Raw genomic sequence first — 15655 nt, 5'->3', positions numbered from 1 at the left:
TGTGGGGAACTATACTGTACCTAATGTGGGGAACTATACTGCACCTAATGTGGGGAGCTATACTGCACCTAATGTGGGGAGCTATACTGCACCTAATGTGGGGCGCTATACTGCACCTAATGTGGGGCGCTATACTGCACCTAATGTGGGGAGCTATACTGCACCTAATGTGGGAAGCTATACTGCACCTAATGTGGGGAGCTATACTGCCCCTAATGTGGGGCTCTATACTGCACCTAATGTGGGGAACTATACTGTACCTAATGTGGGGAACTATACTGCACCTAATGTGGGGAGCTATACTGCACCTAATGTGGGGAGCTATACTGCACCTAATGTGGGGCGCTATACTGCACCTAATGTGGGGAACTATACTGCCAACGTAATGTGGAGAGCTATACCACCTAATGTGGAGAACTATACTGCACCTAATGTGAGGGAACTATACTGCACCTAATGTGGGGAACTATACTGCCAACCTAATGTGGGTAACTATACTGCCAACCTAATGTGGAGAACTATACTGCACCTAATGTGGGGGAAGATACTGCACCTAATGTGGGGGAACATACTGCACCTAATGTGGGGGAACTGTACTGCACCTAATGTGGAGGAACTATACTGCACCTAATGTGGAGGGAACTATACTGCACCTAATGTGGAGGGAACTATACTGCACCTAATGTGGAGGGAACTATACTGCACCTAATGTGGGGAACTATACTGCACCTAATGTGGAGAACTATACAGCACCTAATGTGGGGAATTATACTGCACCTAATGTGGGGAACTATATGGCACCTAATGTGGGGGAACTATACTGCACCTAATGTGGGAAACTATACTGCACCTAATGTGGGGAACTATACTGCACCTAATGTGGGGAACTATACTGCACCTAATGTGGGGAACTATATGGCACCTAATGTGGGGGAACTATACTGCCCCTAATGTGGGGAACTTTATGGCACCTAATGTGGGGGAACTATACTGCACATAATGTGGGGGAACTATACTGCACCTAATGTGGGGAGCTATACTGCACCTAATGTGGGGAACTATACTGCACCTAATGTGGGGAACTATACTGCACCTAATGTGGGGAGCTATACTGCACCTAATGTGGGGGAACTATACTGCATCTGATTAAGGGGGACATGGGACTGAGTAAGGGGGCAGGGGAATGATTAAATATTAAAAAAAATATTTGTTACATAGATTTTTTTCCTCTTTGTGTATGTTTATGGGGTAATGGGGGGGGGGCGCCACAAGGTTAGCTCGCACAGGGCGCCTGAACACCTAAGGCCGGCCCTGCTTTCAAGTATGTTTACTAGGCCAAAGACTTCCGGCCTCGGCCTATACCAAAGCGGTTATACTTCAACAATTCCCCGCTACTCTCCGTAAGATCGCTGGACCTAAATGCACCCCTAAATCCAGCGGATCTATGCAACGGAATCTTCTAAAAGCTAAATTGAGCTTATCTGATCCCAACCAACTGTCAATCGCTGATCAACTAGAAATAGACTCTGTTATCTGGACTGTTATTGCTATTGCCTGCTTCAGAAAATCTTCAGTAAAAGTTCCTGCAAGTTTTCCATTAAACAGTGGTTGTGGACAATCCATTTATTTCACACTCACCTATCGCTCTTGGGAAGGGTGGCGTTAGGCCCTAGCCACATTACAGTATTTAACCCCTCACCCTGGCATCACGAGTGACAAGGGTTAACAGCACCCTTTATTATCCAGAACAGCAACACCCCAACTACCCTATACCCCCACCAAGGCACCACATTATTATTCTCCAAAAATGCATCCAGCCCCTTTTTGAACTCTTTTACGGAGTTCACCATGACCACCTCCTCCGGGAGAGAATTCCACAGTCTCACTGCTCTTACAGTAAAGAATCCCCATCTGTGCTGGTGTAGAAATCTTCTTTCCTCTAGACGTAGAGGATGCCCCCTTGTTATAGATACAGTCCTGGGCATAAATAGATCATGGAAGAGATCTCTGTACTTCCCCCTGATATATTTATACATAGTTATTAGGTCTCCCCTAAGCCTTCTTTTTTCTAAACTAAATAACCCTAATACTGATAATCTTTCTGGGTACTGTAGTCCTCCCATTCCCCGTATTACCCTGGTTGCCCGTCTTTGAACCCACTCCAGCTCCACTGTATCTTTCTTGTACACTGGTGCCCAGTACTGTATGCAGTATTCTATGTGTGGTCTGACTAGTGATTTGTACAGCGGTAGAATTATTTCCTTTTCGTACCTGATACAATTGGCTGTCCAGTTGGTTTTGTGGAATGTCTATGGATCTTGGGGATACTATAAGAAACAGGCGTCCTTTTCTGCGTGCCCAAAAGAAAATCAAACTCTTGTTTTTACAAAATACCTTCATCTAAAGCTCTAGTACACATTGGGGTTTATTTACTAAGAGTGGAATGTAGGTTTCTTTGTGGGTTTTGATTTCCGACTGGTATTTTCCCAAGGTTTCCCTACATTTTGCACTTTTCCCTATGTTTTTCTTTTTTTTACAACTGTTCTGATCTGTCGGGTTTTCCGCAGCTCAAATCTACCACATTTTCTGTGGAAACCATAGTAAATATGTTGGGATTTTTCAAAACTGTCGAGCCATGCCCCTTTTGTCTGGACCACGCCCACTTTATCCCTTGGCCACACCCCTTTACGACTTTTTCTTGTAAAATGGAGGGTTTTATGTTTTTTTTGTCCCAAATTGTGTCGCAAAATTGGGTGCAAAACCTGACAAAAAAAAGTCGGGATCACGTTAGTAAATAAACCCCATTATATTTAATTCTCTTTATATTCAATAATAGGGCCCCACTTTAGTTTCACATATGTATTACAATCACTCTTCATTTAGATGTATATATCACTATGATGCCCCCCCCCCCCCCCCCCCTTATCTGCGGGTCTGATAGTAACTGATACATTTTTGTGATTGTTTAATTGCTTTTACTTCTCCTGGTGTCAAATTACCCCACTTTTGTTTGGGGGTTTTAATTTTCCTCACATTTTCCTCATTTTTAACTGCTTTCTTAAAAGCTAACACGTCCCCACTAGTCTCTTGTCTCAGATACAACGAAGACTTCATTTTTAGATTGATTTGTTTAAACTCCAAACTTACTATGTGTTACTACAAGTTGCATTTCTATCAGTTTCCAAGGGATTTTTCATAAAGAACAGTTTCAAGCATAATTTTCTAACATTTTTCTCTATCCCAATATATGTGCAAAATGTATCCAGTGGTTAGGTTGGGGCAAACTTCAAGCCATTATTTAAGAGATTTATTTGGCTTGTAGTAAGAGTAGTGGAACTTAAATTAAAAATGGCATTTTCTGATTCTATACTTTAATCAACTTGGTCTTTGGTTGTTCTATTTCTTCTGAAACAACTTGAATGTTGTGTGGTGGGGTTAGCTTAATGTATTGGTCGACTATGTATCAACTGCAACTTTTTAAAATTGTCACAAAACTTTTGCACAAACACACTAACTTGGACCACACTTTAAATATGTTACATCTGAAAGATTTTGCTATCTATGAAGAATGTGCACCTTTTCGATAAATGTTGGGGAAGTACATATGAAGTATGCCCAGGCAAACATGGCTTAAAGGGGTACTCCTCCCCTAGCTTATACCCTATTCAAAGGATAGGGATAAGATGTCTGATCGCCGGGTCCAGCCTCTTGGTGCAGCACTCGGCGTTCTGAACATTATGTTCAGAATGCTTAATTCTGGTGGCCGTGGCATCCCACCACGAACCCTTGTGCCATCAAGCAACGCCCCCTTGTGCCATCACGCAACGCGCCCTCTATTTATGTCTATGGGAGGGGGCGTGACGGAAATATGATGTCTAGGGATGGAGCGCCCCTTTAAAAGAACTTGATTCACAAACACAGTGATAAATTGTGATAAGTCTCTTAGTAGTAGGTCTGATTCTATTGGGGAGCTTAGAGAAACCTAACAGATTAAATAAGATGGACCATTTGAAAAAGCAATGCAACACTACCTAAATGCTAGTACATTTCTAAACAGGAGGCAAGTCGGTGAAGTCCAAGGCCTGTCTGGAGGGCAAGAAGAGGCAAATTCTTGGATGTCTTCTTTCCAACCTCATCACAAACAGAAGTGGGAGAGTGTGGTGTACTTTACTCTAATATTAATTAACATCAGAGATGAATAAATCCAGGATAACACCATCCTGTGATGGTCTGTGGCTAAAAAGTGTTGTACTTTGGGTTAACGTTTAGGGAAGACATTACGTGAGGCAAGAAAACAGTTTTTTGTGTCAATGGCATATGCCAGGTCCTCAGGAAAATAATCAGGGGATTCTGGAAGTACCGGAATTCAGTCCTTTGGCTCCATTACTGACTACACTACTTATGCACCAAAATGGTGCACCAAACCATGACTATTCTGGGAGCTACAACCTGGGCATTTTCTTGCAGTCTACAACTTCATGATGGGGTTTAAAAAAGGTGAAACCCAGAATATCCCTCAGACTCCACACCTGTCTATCCAGCTTTTATGTTAAAAATTTACAATTTACAATCACTGGCCACTTTATTATGTACAACTTCTTAGTACAAGGTTAGCTCCCCTTTTGTCTTCTAAACTGAAAGGTGTACATAATTAGATTGAGATCTAGTGACTGTAGAGGCCATTGTAGTACAGTGAATTCATTGTCAAGAAACTAGTTTGAGATGATATAGGAGGAAAGAGAAAAAAAAACGTACCCCTTGTGCAGTACTTTAAGATACTTGGCAATTGCAAAAGGAATTAAACTTACCAAGTGATGTTGCGCTGAGGGCACAACACCATATAGCATATTGATAGCTGGTGCTCTGTAAGCAGCCTAGATCTTCGGTCAGGTCCTCGCTCACTGGTTCACACAATAGAAGCAAAAGCAGAAATAAAAGTGGATCTTCACCAAGTGCAATTACAGTGTTGAATGTGGAACATTGTCTTTGTGGAAATCATATCACAATATTTATTTAGGCACAACAAACAACATGTTTCTTCCCCGAAAAGGGCACTTCATCAGGCAATGAGCATGAATGTACATTGCCTAATGAAGTGCCCTTTTCAGGCAAGAAACTCGTGGTTTGTTGTGCCTTAATAAGCCTTCTGATGTGATTTCCACGAAGCCAGTCACCTTCATTCAACACTGTAATTGCAGTTTCCTGTGTGTGTTGTAGTCCTGTTCTTATCTGAAAGAAGAGGCATTGGTGTGGTCTTCTGCTGCTGTAGGCCATCTGATTCTAGGTTCCACGTGTCGTGCGCTAAGAAATGGTAATCTGCATACCTTGGTTGTAACAATTAAATATTTGAATGACTGTTGCCTTTCCCTCATCCTGGACCAGTCTGCCAATTCTAATCTGACATCAACAAGGTATTTTTGTATACACAACTGCCATATATTTTCTCTTTTTTTAGACTATTCTCTGTAAACTATAAAGATTGTTTTGTGTGAAAATCCCAGTAGACTCTGAAATAATGACACCAGCCCAGTTTGTCACCAACAACTGTGCCATGTTCCCAGTCACCTAAATCCACTTTTTTCCCTATTCTAGTACTTAGTTTGAACTTCAACAAGTTGTCTTGACAACTTCTACATGCATGAATGCAGTGAACTTTGATTGGTTTATTAGTTATACAGTATGTGTTAACAGGCAATTGAACAGGTCTGCATAATAAAGTGGCCAGTGAGTGTATACTGTATTTCTTTGCACACATTGCCATCAATCCTGCCCCCAATGGGGTTTACAATCTATACTGGGTACTCACATCATAAGGGACACCTTGGCCTTTATAACTACAGCAAGTTATTTTGACATATATTCTACCAGTTAAAATTGTACCACAGGAACTCACGCCCATACAGACAAGATAGCTTCTCCCAATGTAGTCAGCCACAATGCGAAGATAAGTCCTACTGTAGAAATGTCCAGAGCTATCAACGGTCCTATGCACAAGCCTTAATTGTTAACACCAGACAAGCAGCGTTAATCAATTCATGCTGCTTGTGAGAAACTCTGACACTTCAGCATTGTGCTACAGAAGACAAAATTAAAAAGATAAGGAAATGTTTTTCTACTTCTCGGGTTCTAATTTTCGGGCTCTTTTACCTTGGAGTCTTGACTTTATGTTTCTTTTAGACAGCAACGGCACCCAAACTGGTAGTCTTCTCTTATAGCCAGTCTATGCTAAGAAATGATGAGTTGTAATATGGAAACATTATTTGGAGCACCAGTGTTGTATTCAGTTGCAATTTGCTTGACTTTGCACCGCCTGTTCTTCAGAACGATTCACAACATTCTTCTCTGACTCCTTTCTCCTTTCTCTGTCTCACCTTTCGCTGGATGTTTTTTCTCAATTGCACTATTCTCAGTATACATCATTCCATGAGAAAACTCCACAAGGTTATCAGTTTATGTAATCCTGGTCCTGGCTAGTCTAGCACTGTTGACCATGGCTCAATTAAAGCAGTACTCCGGGATGGGGAGAGGGGAAGGAGTTGAGTTCAGTAACTTTCCCAATCTGTCCATTATAAAAAAAATTTACATCTACTTACCTCCCGATTCTCCCCCGATGTCTCCATTGTCCTGTTGTGGTCCCCCTGTGCCCTCCTCTTCCTAGTTGACAATGTTTTTAGAGTGTTGGGGGCAACAAGTAAGTTTATTTAAATATATATATATACAGTGGTCCCTCATCATACGATGGTAATTCGTTCCAAACGAGCCATCGTTTGTCGAATCCATCGTATGTTGAGGGATTCGTGCAATGTAAAGTATAGGAAGCTGTACTCACCTGTCCCCGCCGCTCGCAATGGTGTCCCCGCCGCTCTCGATGGTGACCCCGGGCCTCCGCTGGGCTCTCCTGGTCATCTCCGGTCCTCCGCTGTCTTCTCCGGTCCTCTGCTGTCTTCCGCAAGGCCTTACTGGGCCTGCGTAGCGGCATCATTACGCCGCTGTGTACGCCATTCCTATTGGATGACGTGCGCAGCAGCGTATTGACGTCATCGGAGAGGGCCGAGAAGACACCGGAAGACCAGCGCTGGACCCGGAGGGCACCCCGGAGCATCGTGAAGGGGTAAGTAATACTCACCGCACCACACAGGGAAAATTAAGCTGCTATCCGGCAGCAGCTTAAGCATTTTGCGCTGCCGGATAGCACTTAATGCGATGGCCCCGACATAAAAAAGCATCGTATGTCGATGCTGACATCGACATGCGATGGCCTCTGAGAGGCCATCGTATGTCGATTTGATCATATGTCGGGGCCATCGTAGGTCGGGGGGTCACTGTATACATATATATATATATATATATATATGCTGAGAAGCAAGTAGACCAAAATGTAAATTGTGGATGTGCGGCTGTGTTTCTTTTTCTTTTGTGTTTTACAATTGTAGTCTCTCCCCTCTTTCATAGCCAGCACTCTGCTACAGCCATTTGGTCCAGGCATTTTTAATTAGCAGGAGACTCCATAAGGGTTTTCCCCTAGCATTTTCCCAGCCCTCTGGCAGGGAGCACTTGGTAGGTATTCACATTGGTGTGGTTGCACTGCGGCGATCATTGTTACTGTGATGCTTTGTCTGTGGAGTGGTGTGGCCCAGAACCAGGGGCATGGTCGGGCAGCAGTGGGGCTGCCTGGCCACTTGGTCGCTCCCCCTCCACAAATTGTGGATGTGCGGCTGTGTTTCTTTTTCTCTTTGTGTTTTATACATTTATTTTTAATTGAAAGATACAGGCAACATGTGAAATGACCATCTGAGCGCAGACATATTAGACTTTGTTCAATTTCCTCCATGCCTTTAATTCTCAAGGGAGCCATGAAAGATATAACAGGTAAGAACTCACTTTAATAGATTTTTCGACAACTGTTTAAAGTGTATTGGGAGATTTATCAATCCTTGTGCAGAGAAACAGTGGAGCAGTTGCCCATAGCATCCAATCAGATTCTGGCTTGCAGCAGCTCACGTGATCACCCTTTGCCCCATTCATTCTCAATGGGACGTATAAACATTGCTGAGTACTAAACTCATCAATGTATGGAGATCCCAGAGCATGAATGGACCGATGTGCACTTCTGCACTATTCACCTGAGGGACAAGGGATCTCTGTTTGATGAAGGTCTCAGTGGTGAGAACCCACTGATCTGATATTTACATGATCCCCTCTTCCGTGGAAAGGTGATGGCTTTGAATCTTGGGATGACCCCTTTAAATTTGTGTCTGGTCTGCAGCCCACATATGTGTAGTTACCCTACGCTGTGATCTTTGTTCCTGTCCCCAGGCACTATTATATCTGGAATAAAGTTTTGGTGGTATTTGGCAGCGCAGTAGGAATGTATTGCCTGTATGAGCTGGACAGCAGTGTAATGCATGGGGTTGTATTTCTGTGGGGGCAGTGGATGCCTGCAATAGTGAATGGCCACAGATGTCTTGGTATAGTCTGCAGTCATCATCATACATTGTCATACTTGTTTCGGCTGGATGGAGAAGAATACAGAGATGTCCCCTGTGAGTCATCAGATGAAATAATTCTGTATCCTGTAACTGATAAGATCAGAACTGCTTTAACATAATACAGTTTTAGGAACTAATTTATTTTGAATGGTTAAACGAAGAAAATATTAGATTTGGACCCTATAACATGTCTTCCTGTATTTGTCTCTGCAGAGAGACACACAGGCAATAGCTGCAGGGACAAGACAGCATATTTTCACCCAAAAATATACACATTTTTTAACCAATGTATATTACAAATATACATATAATTTTATTATCTACATTAAATAAAGAGTTTTTGCAAATGACAGTGCCTATTTAAAAATAATAAAATGCATGAAGATGATCAGTCAAACAAGCAATAAAAAGATCAGTTTATGGGGTTTAGACCAGATACAACAGTAACAAACTAATAATTATGAGAGTTTGATCTATATAGAGGTTCTGAATGAAAACAAGAACGATCCCATTCACTGAAAAAAAAAATGTTTTTAGAGATGTTCCTTCACCACTGTAATAAAATACTGACCTTCTGCATTGAGCTTTTGTTGAAATGCAATATAACATAAAATTGCTTTCAACTGGCTTTCACTATTTCGTTTTACCTGAAACACTTACTAGCACTACACTGTCAGGAACACTAAGAAACTATAATAATAGATAAAAACATACAAGTGCATACTTTCCTATTTTAAAAGTAAAGAGTGACAAAATTGTCTTACTGTGTCACACTCACATATACCTTTTTATTTTCTTAGGTGTCAGTGCAAGCTACCTGTGTGACCCTGACAGCTATGAGTGTGGATCGCTGGTACGTGACTGTGTTCCCATTACGCTCTTTACGTCAAAGGACTCCACGTGTGGCTGCAGCTGTAAGCCTAGGAATCTGGATAGGTAACTAGCTAAGCTTATTTTATTGTATACTGATCATAATAATAATAATAATAATAATAGTGCCATTTACTAGAAATAAAAAGTTGGTGCTATTTCCAAATTATCTACTAACAAATTGGACTGAGAAAAATAATGAAAGTAAATATTTTGAAAAAGAAGAACACTTAAACCCTTGGGGACGAAGCCCATTTTGACCTTAACCCCTTAACCCCTTAAGGACCAAGGGCATACAGGTACGCCTTTGCTCCCTGGTACTTAAGGACCAAGGGCGTACCTGTACGCCCGTGGGAATATCGATCAGCAGGCACCCCACGCCAATGCCCAGGGTGGTCATCAGACCCCCCCCCATGTAGGCGATTGCCGAAAATCGCAAGTGAATTCACACTTGCGATTTTCGGCTATTCCGGTAATGCGGGTCATGTGTGACCCACTGACCCGGAGATACAAGGTGAACAGGGGTGTAGGATACACACCCTATCACCCTCTGTATCTATGGGGAGGTGGCGATTTCGTCAACCCCCCCCCCCCCCCCCCCCAGGATCGCTGCTATTGGCCAATAGCAGCCGGCAGGGGAGGGGTTAACAGCCCCTTCTCGCAGCTCTGCTTGCTCCCTGAGTTCATTCAGCGGCCAGAGCCAGGGAAGGAGCCAGGGACCCCCCCTCTGTGAAGATCGGAGCCCCTCCCAGTGGAAGACCCCCCTTAGAGCAGGGAGAGAGTACAGCCCCAGGGACAGGTAGGGTTAACCAGTAAAATAAAGTTAAAAAAAAGTGTAAAAAAATGTAAAAAATTTTTCCCCCCCTGACCCCCTAATAGGACCTAAAGGGTCTGCCACTATTTTTTTAGTGTGACTCGGGCCCTATTAGGGATTCAGGGCGCTGCATTTGGGCATTTATTTTGGCCGCAGCGCTTCCCCCTCCCCCATACAGTTAGTTACACCAATCACACACAAATATTTCCCCCCCCCCACACACACACACCTGCCACCCCCACCACAACCCCCCCCCCCACCACCACCGTAGAAAAAAGCGATGGCTCGCTAGGCATTTTCGGCAGCGGAGGCATACGCTTTTCATGCCTCCGACTCCGAATCTGTCAGTGAGGAGGATGAAGATCCTACATTCCTGTGTTCTTCATCGTCCTCCTCATCATCTAGTACTTACTGATGATGAGTCACCTATACGGCGGCGGAGACGCCGCCAGGCGAGGCCACGCACCCCCCATGATAGTGGCCAAGTGGCCAATACTAGTGCGAGTGGTGATGCTGCTCGTACTAGGAGTCCGACCCCCCCAGACAAGTTTACCGGAGCCCCCTTCCGGTGAACCTGTCTGGAGACCCCCAGAGGCTTATCAACCACGGGTTCCCGAGTTTGTTGGCGACTCTGGAATCCGGATTGACAATTCTGGATTCACTGAAATTGACTATTTCAGTTATTTTTTCAGTGACAGTTTTGTCAATCATATGGTGGAGCAGACGAATCTGTACGCCAGGCAGATTATCGCCCACCACCCTGATTCTGTTTTGGCCAGGCCCAATGAATGGTACGCCATTGATACAGCAGAGATGAGGACATTTTGGAGCCTCTTGCTGCATATGGGCCTGGTCAAAAAACCAAGTGTCAGACAGTACTGGAGCAGGGACATCCTCTACCAGACCTCGCTTTACAGTATGGTCATGGCACGGAGGCGGTTCGAGGCCATTTGGAAATGCCTGCATTATGTAGATAATGCGGCATGTCCGCCCCAAGGTGATCCCACCCATGACCGGCTTTACAAAGTGAGGCCGGTCATCGATCATTTTGGGACCAAATTTTTGGAGGCCTACGTACCCCTCAGGGAGCTCTCGGTTGATGAGTCTCTTATCAGTTTTAAGGGGAGACTCATCTTCCGCCAGTATATTCCCTCGAAGCGGGCGCGGTATGGCGTGAAGCTCTATAAACTTTGTGAGAGTACCTCCGGGTACACTCTCAAGTTTAGAGTGTATGAGGGACGAGATTCCCGTATTGAACCCCCAGATTGTTCCCCCACTCTGGGTGTTAGCGGGAAAATCGTTTGGGAGCTTGTGCACCCTTTGCTGGGTAAGGGTTACCACGTGTACATGGACAACTTTTATACCAGCATCCCTCTGTTCACATCCCTTGCCGCCAGATCCACGTCCGCTTGTGGGACCATGCGGAAAAACCAGAGAGGCCTCCCTATAAATTTTCTGCAGACACCTATGCCCAAGGGTGAGTCCCATGCCCTTACCCATGAAAACCTGTTGCTGGTCATGTATAAGGATAAGAGGGATGTCCTTATGCTGACCACTATTCATGGTAACGGCAGCTCACCTGTCCCTGTGCGAGGTACCACAACACCGGTCCTCAAGCCCGATTGTATTCTGGACTACAATCGGTATATGGGGGGAGTTGATCTTTCTGATCAAGTCCTCAAGCCATACATGGCCATGCGGAAAACACGGGTATGGTACAAAAAAGTTGCGGTCTACTTGGTACAGGTTGCCATGTACAACGCTTTTGTACTGTCCCAGTATGCTGGCAACACAGGGACATTCCTCCAGTTCCAAGAAGAAGTCCTAAAGGTCCTGATCTTTGGCGACCGGGAAAGAGCAGGCCGGACTTCCCAAGGAACTGGAGTTATAGGTGCCAGGATCGTCCCAGGTGAGGTCCCCCACACTGGAAAGAAGGGACGATCCCAGAAAAAATGCAGAGTGTGTAACAGGAGGGGGATGCGGAAGGACACCACCACTCAATGTGACACTTGCCCCGATCATCCGGGCCTCTGCATTAAAAACTGCTTCGGGGAGTATCACACTTCCATGCAGTACAAAATTTTCCCTTTTCATTTTAATTTTCCATAATTTGACCCCAATGTACCCAAAGTCCAGAGTACATTCCAAATTTTAACACCATAAAACCACTAAATTGCCCCAAAAAAACTCATCTAAAAAAAAAAAATGATAAGACCTCTGGGGGTATTTTTTTCTCTGGGTCATGAGTCACTATCATCGGGGACTTTTTTTGTTGCCTCAAATGCGCAGCGCTCTCTCTCCACCTGAGCGGGGTGCGCATTTGAGGCAACAGGTTAGGGACGGCCTGGCACCCAGAATGATGATTCAGAGCATAGGGTTTGGGGCGGGCATATTTTTTAGTTTTAGCTATGCTCTGGGTCATCATTCTGGGAACATAACCTGTTTTATAATTTTATGTCCCACTGTACCCCATTTTAGTTATTTAGTGTACCCCAGTTATTTACCCCATGTAATGCTCCTTGAGGGGGGGTCCCACTGTTCTGGATCCATAGGCCGCAACGCAGAAGCTCAAGGCCCCTGAATGCGACCTGCTCCTCTCAGACCAGTGTGCAAGCTGTTTACGCCCACTTCATGAATATTTATCAAACACCTGTGGGGTGTTAAGACTCACTGTACCCCTTGTTATGTTCCTTGAGGGATGTAGTTTACGAAATAGTATGCTATGTGTTTTTTTTTTTTTGCTGTCCTGGCACCATAGGGGCTTCCTAAATGTGACATGCCCTCGAGCAAAATTTGCTCTCAAAAAGCCAAATATGACTCTTTCTCTTCTGAGCATTGTAGTTCGCCCGTAGTGCACTTCAGGTCAACTTATGGGGTACCTCCATACTCAGAAGAGATGGGGTTACAAATTTTGGGGGGTATTTTCTGCTATTAACCCTTGCAAAAATGTGAAATTTGGGGGGAAACACACATTTTAGTGAAAAATTATAATTTTTTTTCCATATGCAAAAGTCGTGAAACCCCTGTGGGGTATTAAGGCTCACTTTATTCCTTGTTACGTTCCTCAAGGGGTCTAGTTTCCAAAATGGTATGCCATGTGTTTTTTTTTGTTGCTGTTCTGGCACCATATGGGCTTCCTAAATGCGACATGCCCCCCGAGCAAAATTTGCTCTCAAAAAGCCAAATATGACTCCTCTTCTGAGCATTGTAGTTCGCCCGTAGTGCACTTCAGGTCAACTTATGGGGTACCTCCATACTCAGAAGAGATGGGGTTACAAATTTCGGGGGGTATTTTCTGCTATTAACCCTTGCAAAAATGTGAAATTTGGGGGGGAAACACACATTTTAGTGAAAAAAATATATATTTTTTTTACATATGCAAAAGTCGTGAAACCCCTGTGGGGTATTAATGCTCACTTCCTTCCTTGTTTCATTCCTCAAGGGGTCTAGTTTCCGAAATGGTATGCCATTTTCTGACACCATAGGGGCTTCCTAAATGCAGCATTCCAGAGTTATTAAAATTTAAAGTGACAGTGGTCAGATGTTCAAAAAACGCTCTGGTCCTAAGGTGTAAAATGGCCTGGTCCTTAAGGGGTTAAGGACCAGGCCCATTTTGGCCTTAAGGACCAGACCAATTTTATTTTTGCATTTTCGTTTTTTCCTTCTCGCCCTCTAAAAATCATAACTCTCTTATATTTCCATCCACAGACCCATATGAGGGCTTGCTTTTTGCGTCACCAATTGTACTTTGTAATTACATCACTTATTTTACCATAAAATGTACAGCGCAACCAAACAAATATTATTTATGTTGGAAAATTGAAAAGAAAAACGCAATTAAGCTAATTTTGGAAGGTTTTGTTTTCACGCTGTACACTTTCCGGTAAAAATGACATGTTTTCTTTATTCTGTAGGTCAATACGATTAAAATGATACCCATGATTATATTCTTTTCTATAATTGTACCGCTTTAAAAAAATCTCAAACCATTTTAACAAAATTAGTATGTGTCACGATTCGGCTTCCAGGTAGTGGATCCTCTGTGTCAGCGAGGGAATGGCGTGGACCGTGCTAGTGGACCGGTTCTAAGAGGCTACTGGTGTTCACCAGAGCCCGCCGCAAAGCGGGATGGTCTTGCTGCGGCAGTAGCAACCAGGTCGTATCCACTAGCAACGGCTCAACCTCGCTGACTGCTGAGAAGGCGTGGGACAGAAGGACTAGGCAGAGGCAAGGTCAGACGTAGCAGAAGGTCGGGGCAGGCGGCAAGGTTCGTAGTCAAGATGGATAGCAGAAGTTCAGGTAACACAGACTTTGGACACACTAAACGCTTTCACTGGCACAAGGCAACAAGATCCGGCAAGGGAGTGCAGGGGCAGTGAGCAGATATAGTCTGGGAGCAGGTGGGAGCCAATTAAGCTAATTGGGCCAGGCACCAATCATTGGTGCACTGGCCCTTTAAGTCTCAGAGAGCTGGCGCGCGCGCGCCCTAGAGAGCGGAGCCGCGCGCGCCAGCACATGACAGCAGGGGACCGGGACGGGTAAGTGACCTGGGATGCGATTCGCGAGCGGGCGCGTCCCGCTGTGCGAATCGCATCCCCGACGGCCATGACAGTGCAGCGCTCCCGGTCAGCGGGACTGACCGGGGCGCTGCGGGGAGAGAGACGCCGTGAGCGCTCCGGGGAGGAGCGGGGACCCGGAGCGCTAGGCGTAACAGTACCCCCCCCCTTAGGTCTCCCCTTTTCTTTGTCCGGTAACTGCCTCCCCTGGGAAGAGGACACCGGGAAAGAATGGAGGGTTTCCTCAACGGCAGGCAGTACAGCAGGAGTGGGAATGGGGAGGGAGGGCAGAGGGCGAAGCCTGGCACGGGGCAGTGTGACACCAGGACGGGGGCCATGAGGAGGCACTGAGGCTTGCCTGACGGGACTGGGAGGGGGGGAGAGGCACTTCCTATGGCAGGCAGAGTCCCAGTTCTTGATCTCCCCGGTGGTCCAATCAAGGGTGGGAGAATGAAGCCGGAGCCATGGCAGACCGAGGAGGACCTCAGAGGTACAGTTGGGAAGGACGAATAACTCAATCCTTTCGTGGTGGGGTCCAATACACATCAGGAGGGGTTCTGTGCGGTAACGCACGGTGCAATCCAATCTGACTCCGTTGACCGCGGAAATGTAGAGCGGCTTGACGAGACGGGTCACCGGGATGCGGAATTTATTCACAAACGACTCCAAAATAAAATTCCCAGAGGCACCAGAGTCCAAGCAGGCCACGGCTGAGAGAGAGGAGTTGGCTGAAGGAGAAATCCGCACGGGCACCGTGAGACGTGGAGAAGCAGACTTAGAACCAAGAGACGCCACACCCACGTGAGCTGGGTGCGTGCGTGCGTTTCCCAGACGTGGAGGACGGATAGGGCAATCCACCAAGAAATGCTCGGTACTGGCACAGTACAGACAGAGATTTTCTTCCCTACGGCGATTCCTCTCTTCCT

At 45.2% G+C, this 15655-nt stretch overlaps 1 protein-coding gene across 2 annotated transcripts in view; it reads left to right on the top strand.

Annotated features, from left to right (window-relative positions):
- Positions 1 to 15655, top strand: part of KISS1R (KISS1 receptor) — a 211615-nt gene that overhangs the window by 139238 nt on the left and 56722 nt on the right. For both annotated transcript variants that reach the window (XM_056517905.1, XM_056517899.1), the window contains one exon: positions 9290 to 9425. In XM_056517905.1, coding sequence (XP_056373880.1) covers positions 9290 to 9425 — 136 coding nt within the window. The remainder of the gene's footprint in view (positions 1 to 9289; positions 9426 to 15655) is intronic.

This window comes from Hyla sarda, chromosome 1, assembly GCF_029499605.1.
Source record: "Hyla sarda isolate aHylSar1 chromosome 1, aHylSar1.hap1, whole genome shotgun sequence".
Classification (NCBI taxonomy): domain Eukaryota; kingdom Metazoa; phylum Chordata; class Amphibia; order Anura; family Hylidae; genus Hyla; species Hyla sarda.
This window is presented reverse-complemented; position numbering and strand designations above follow the sequence as displayed.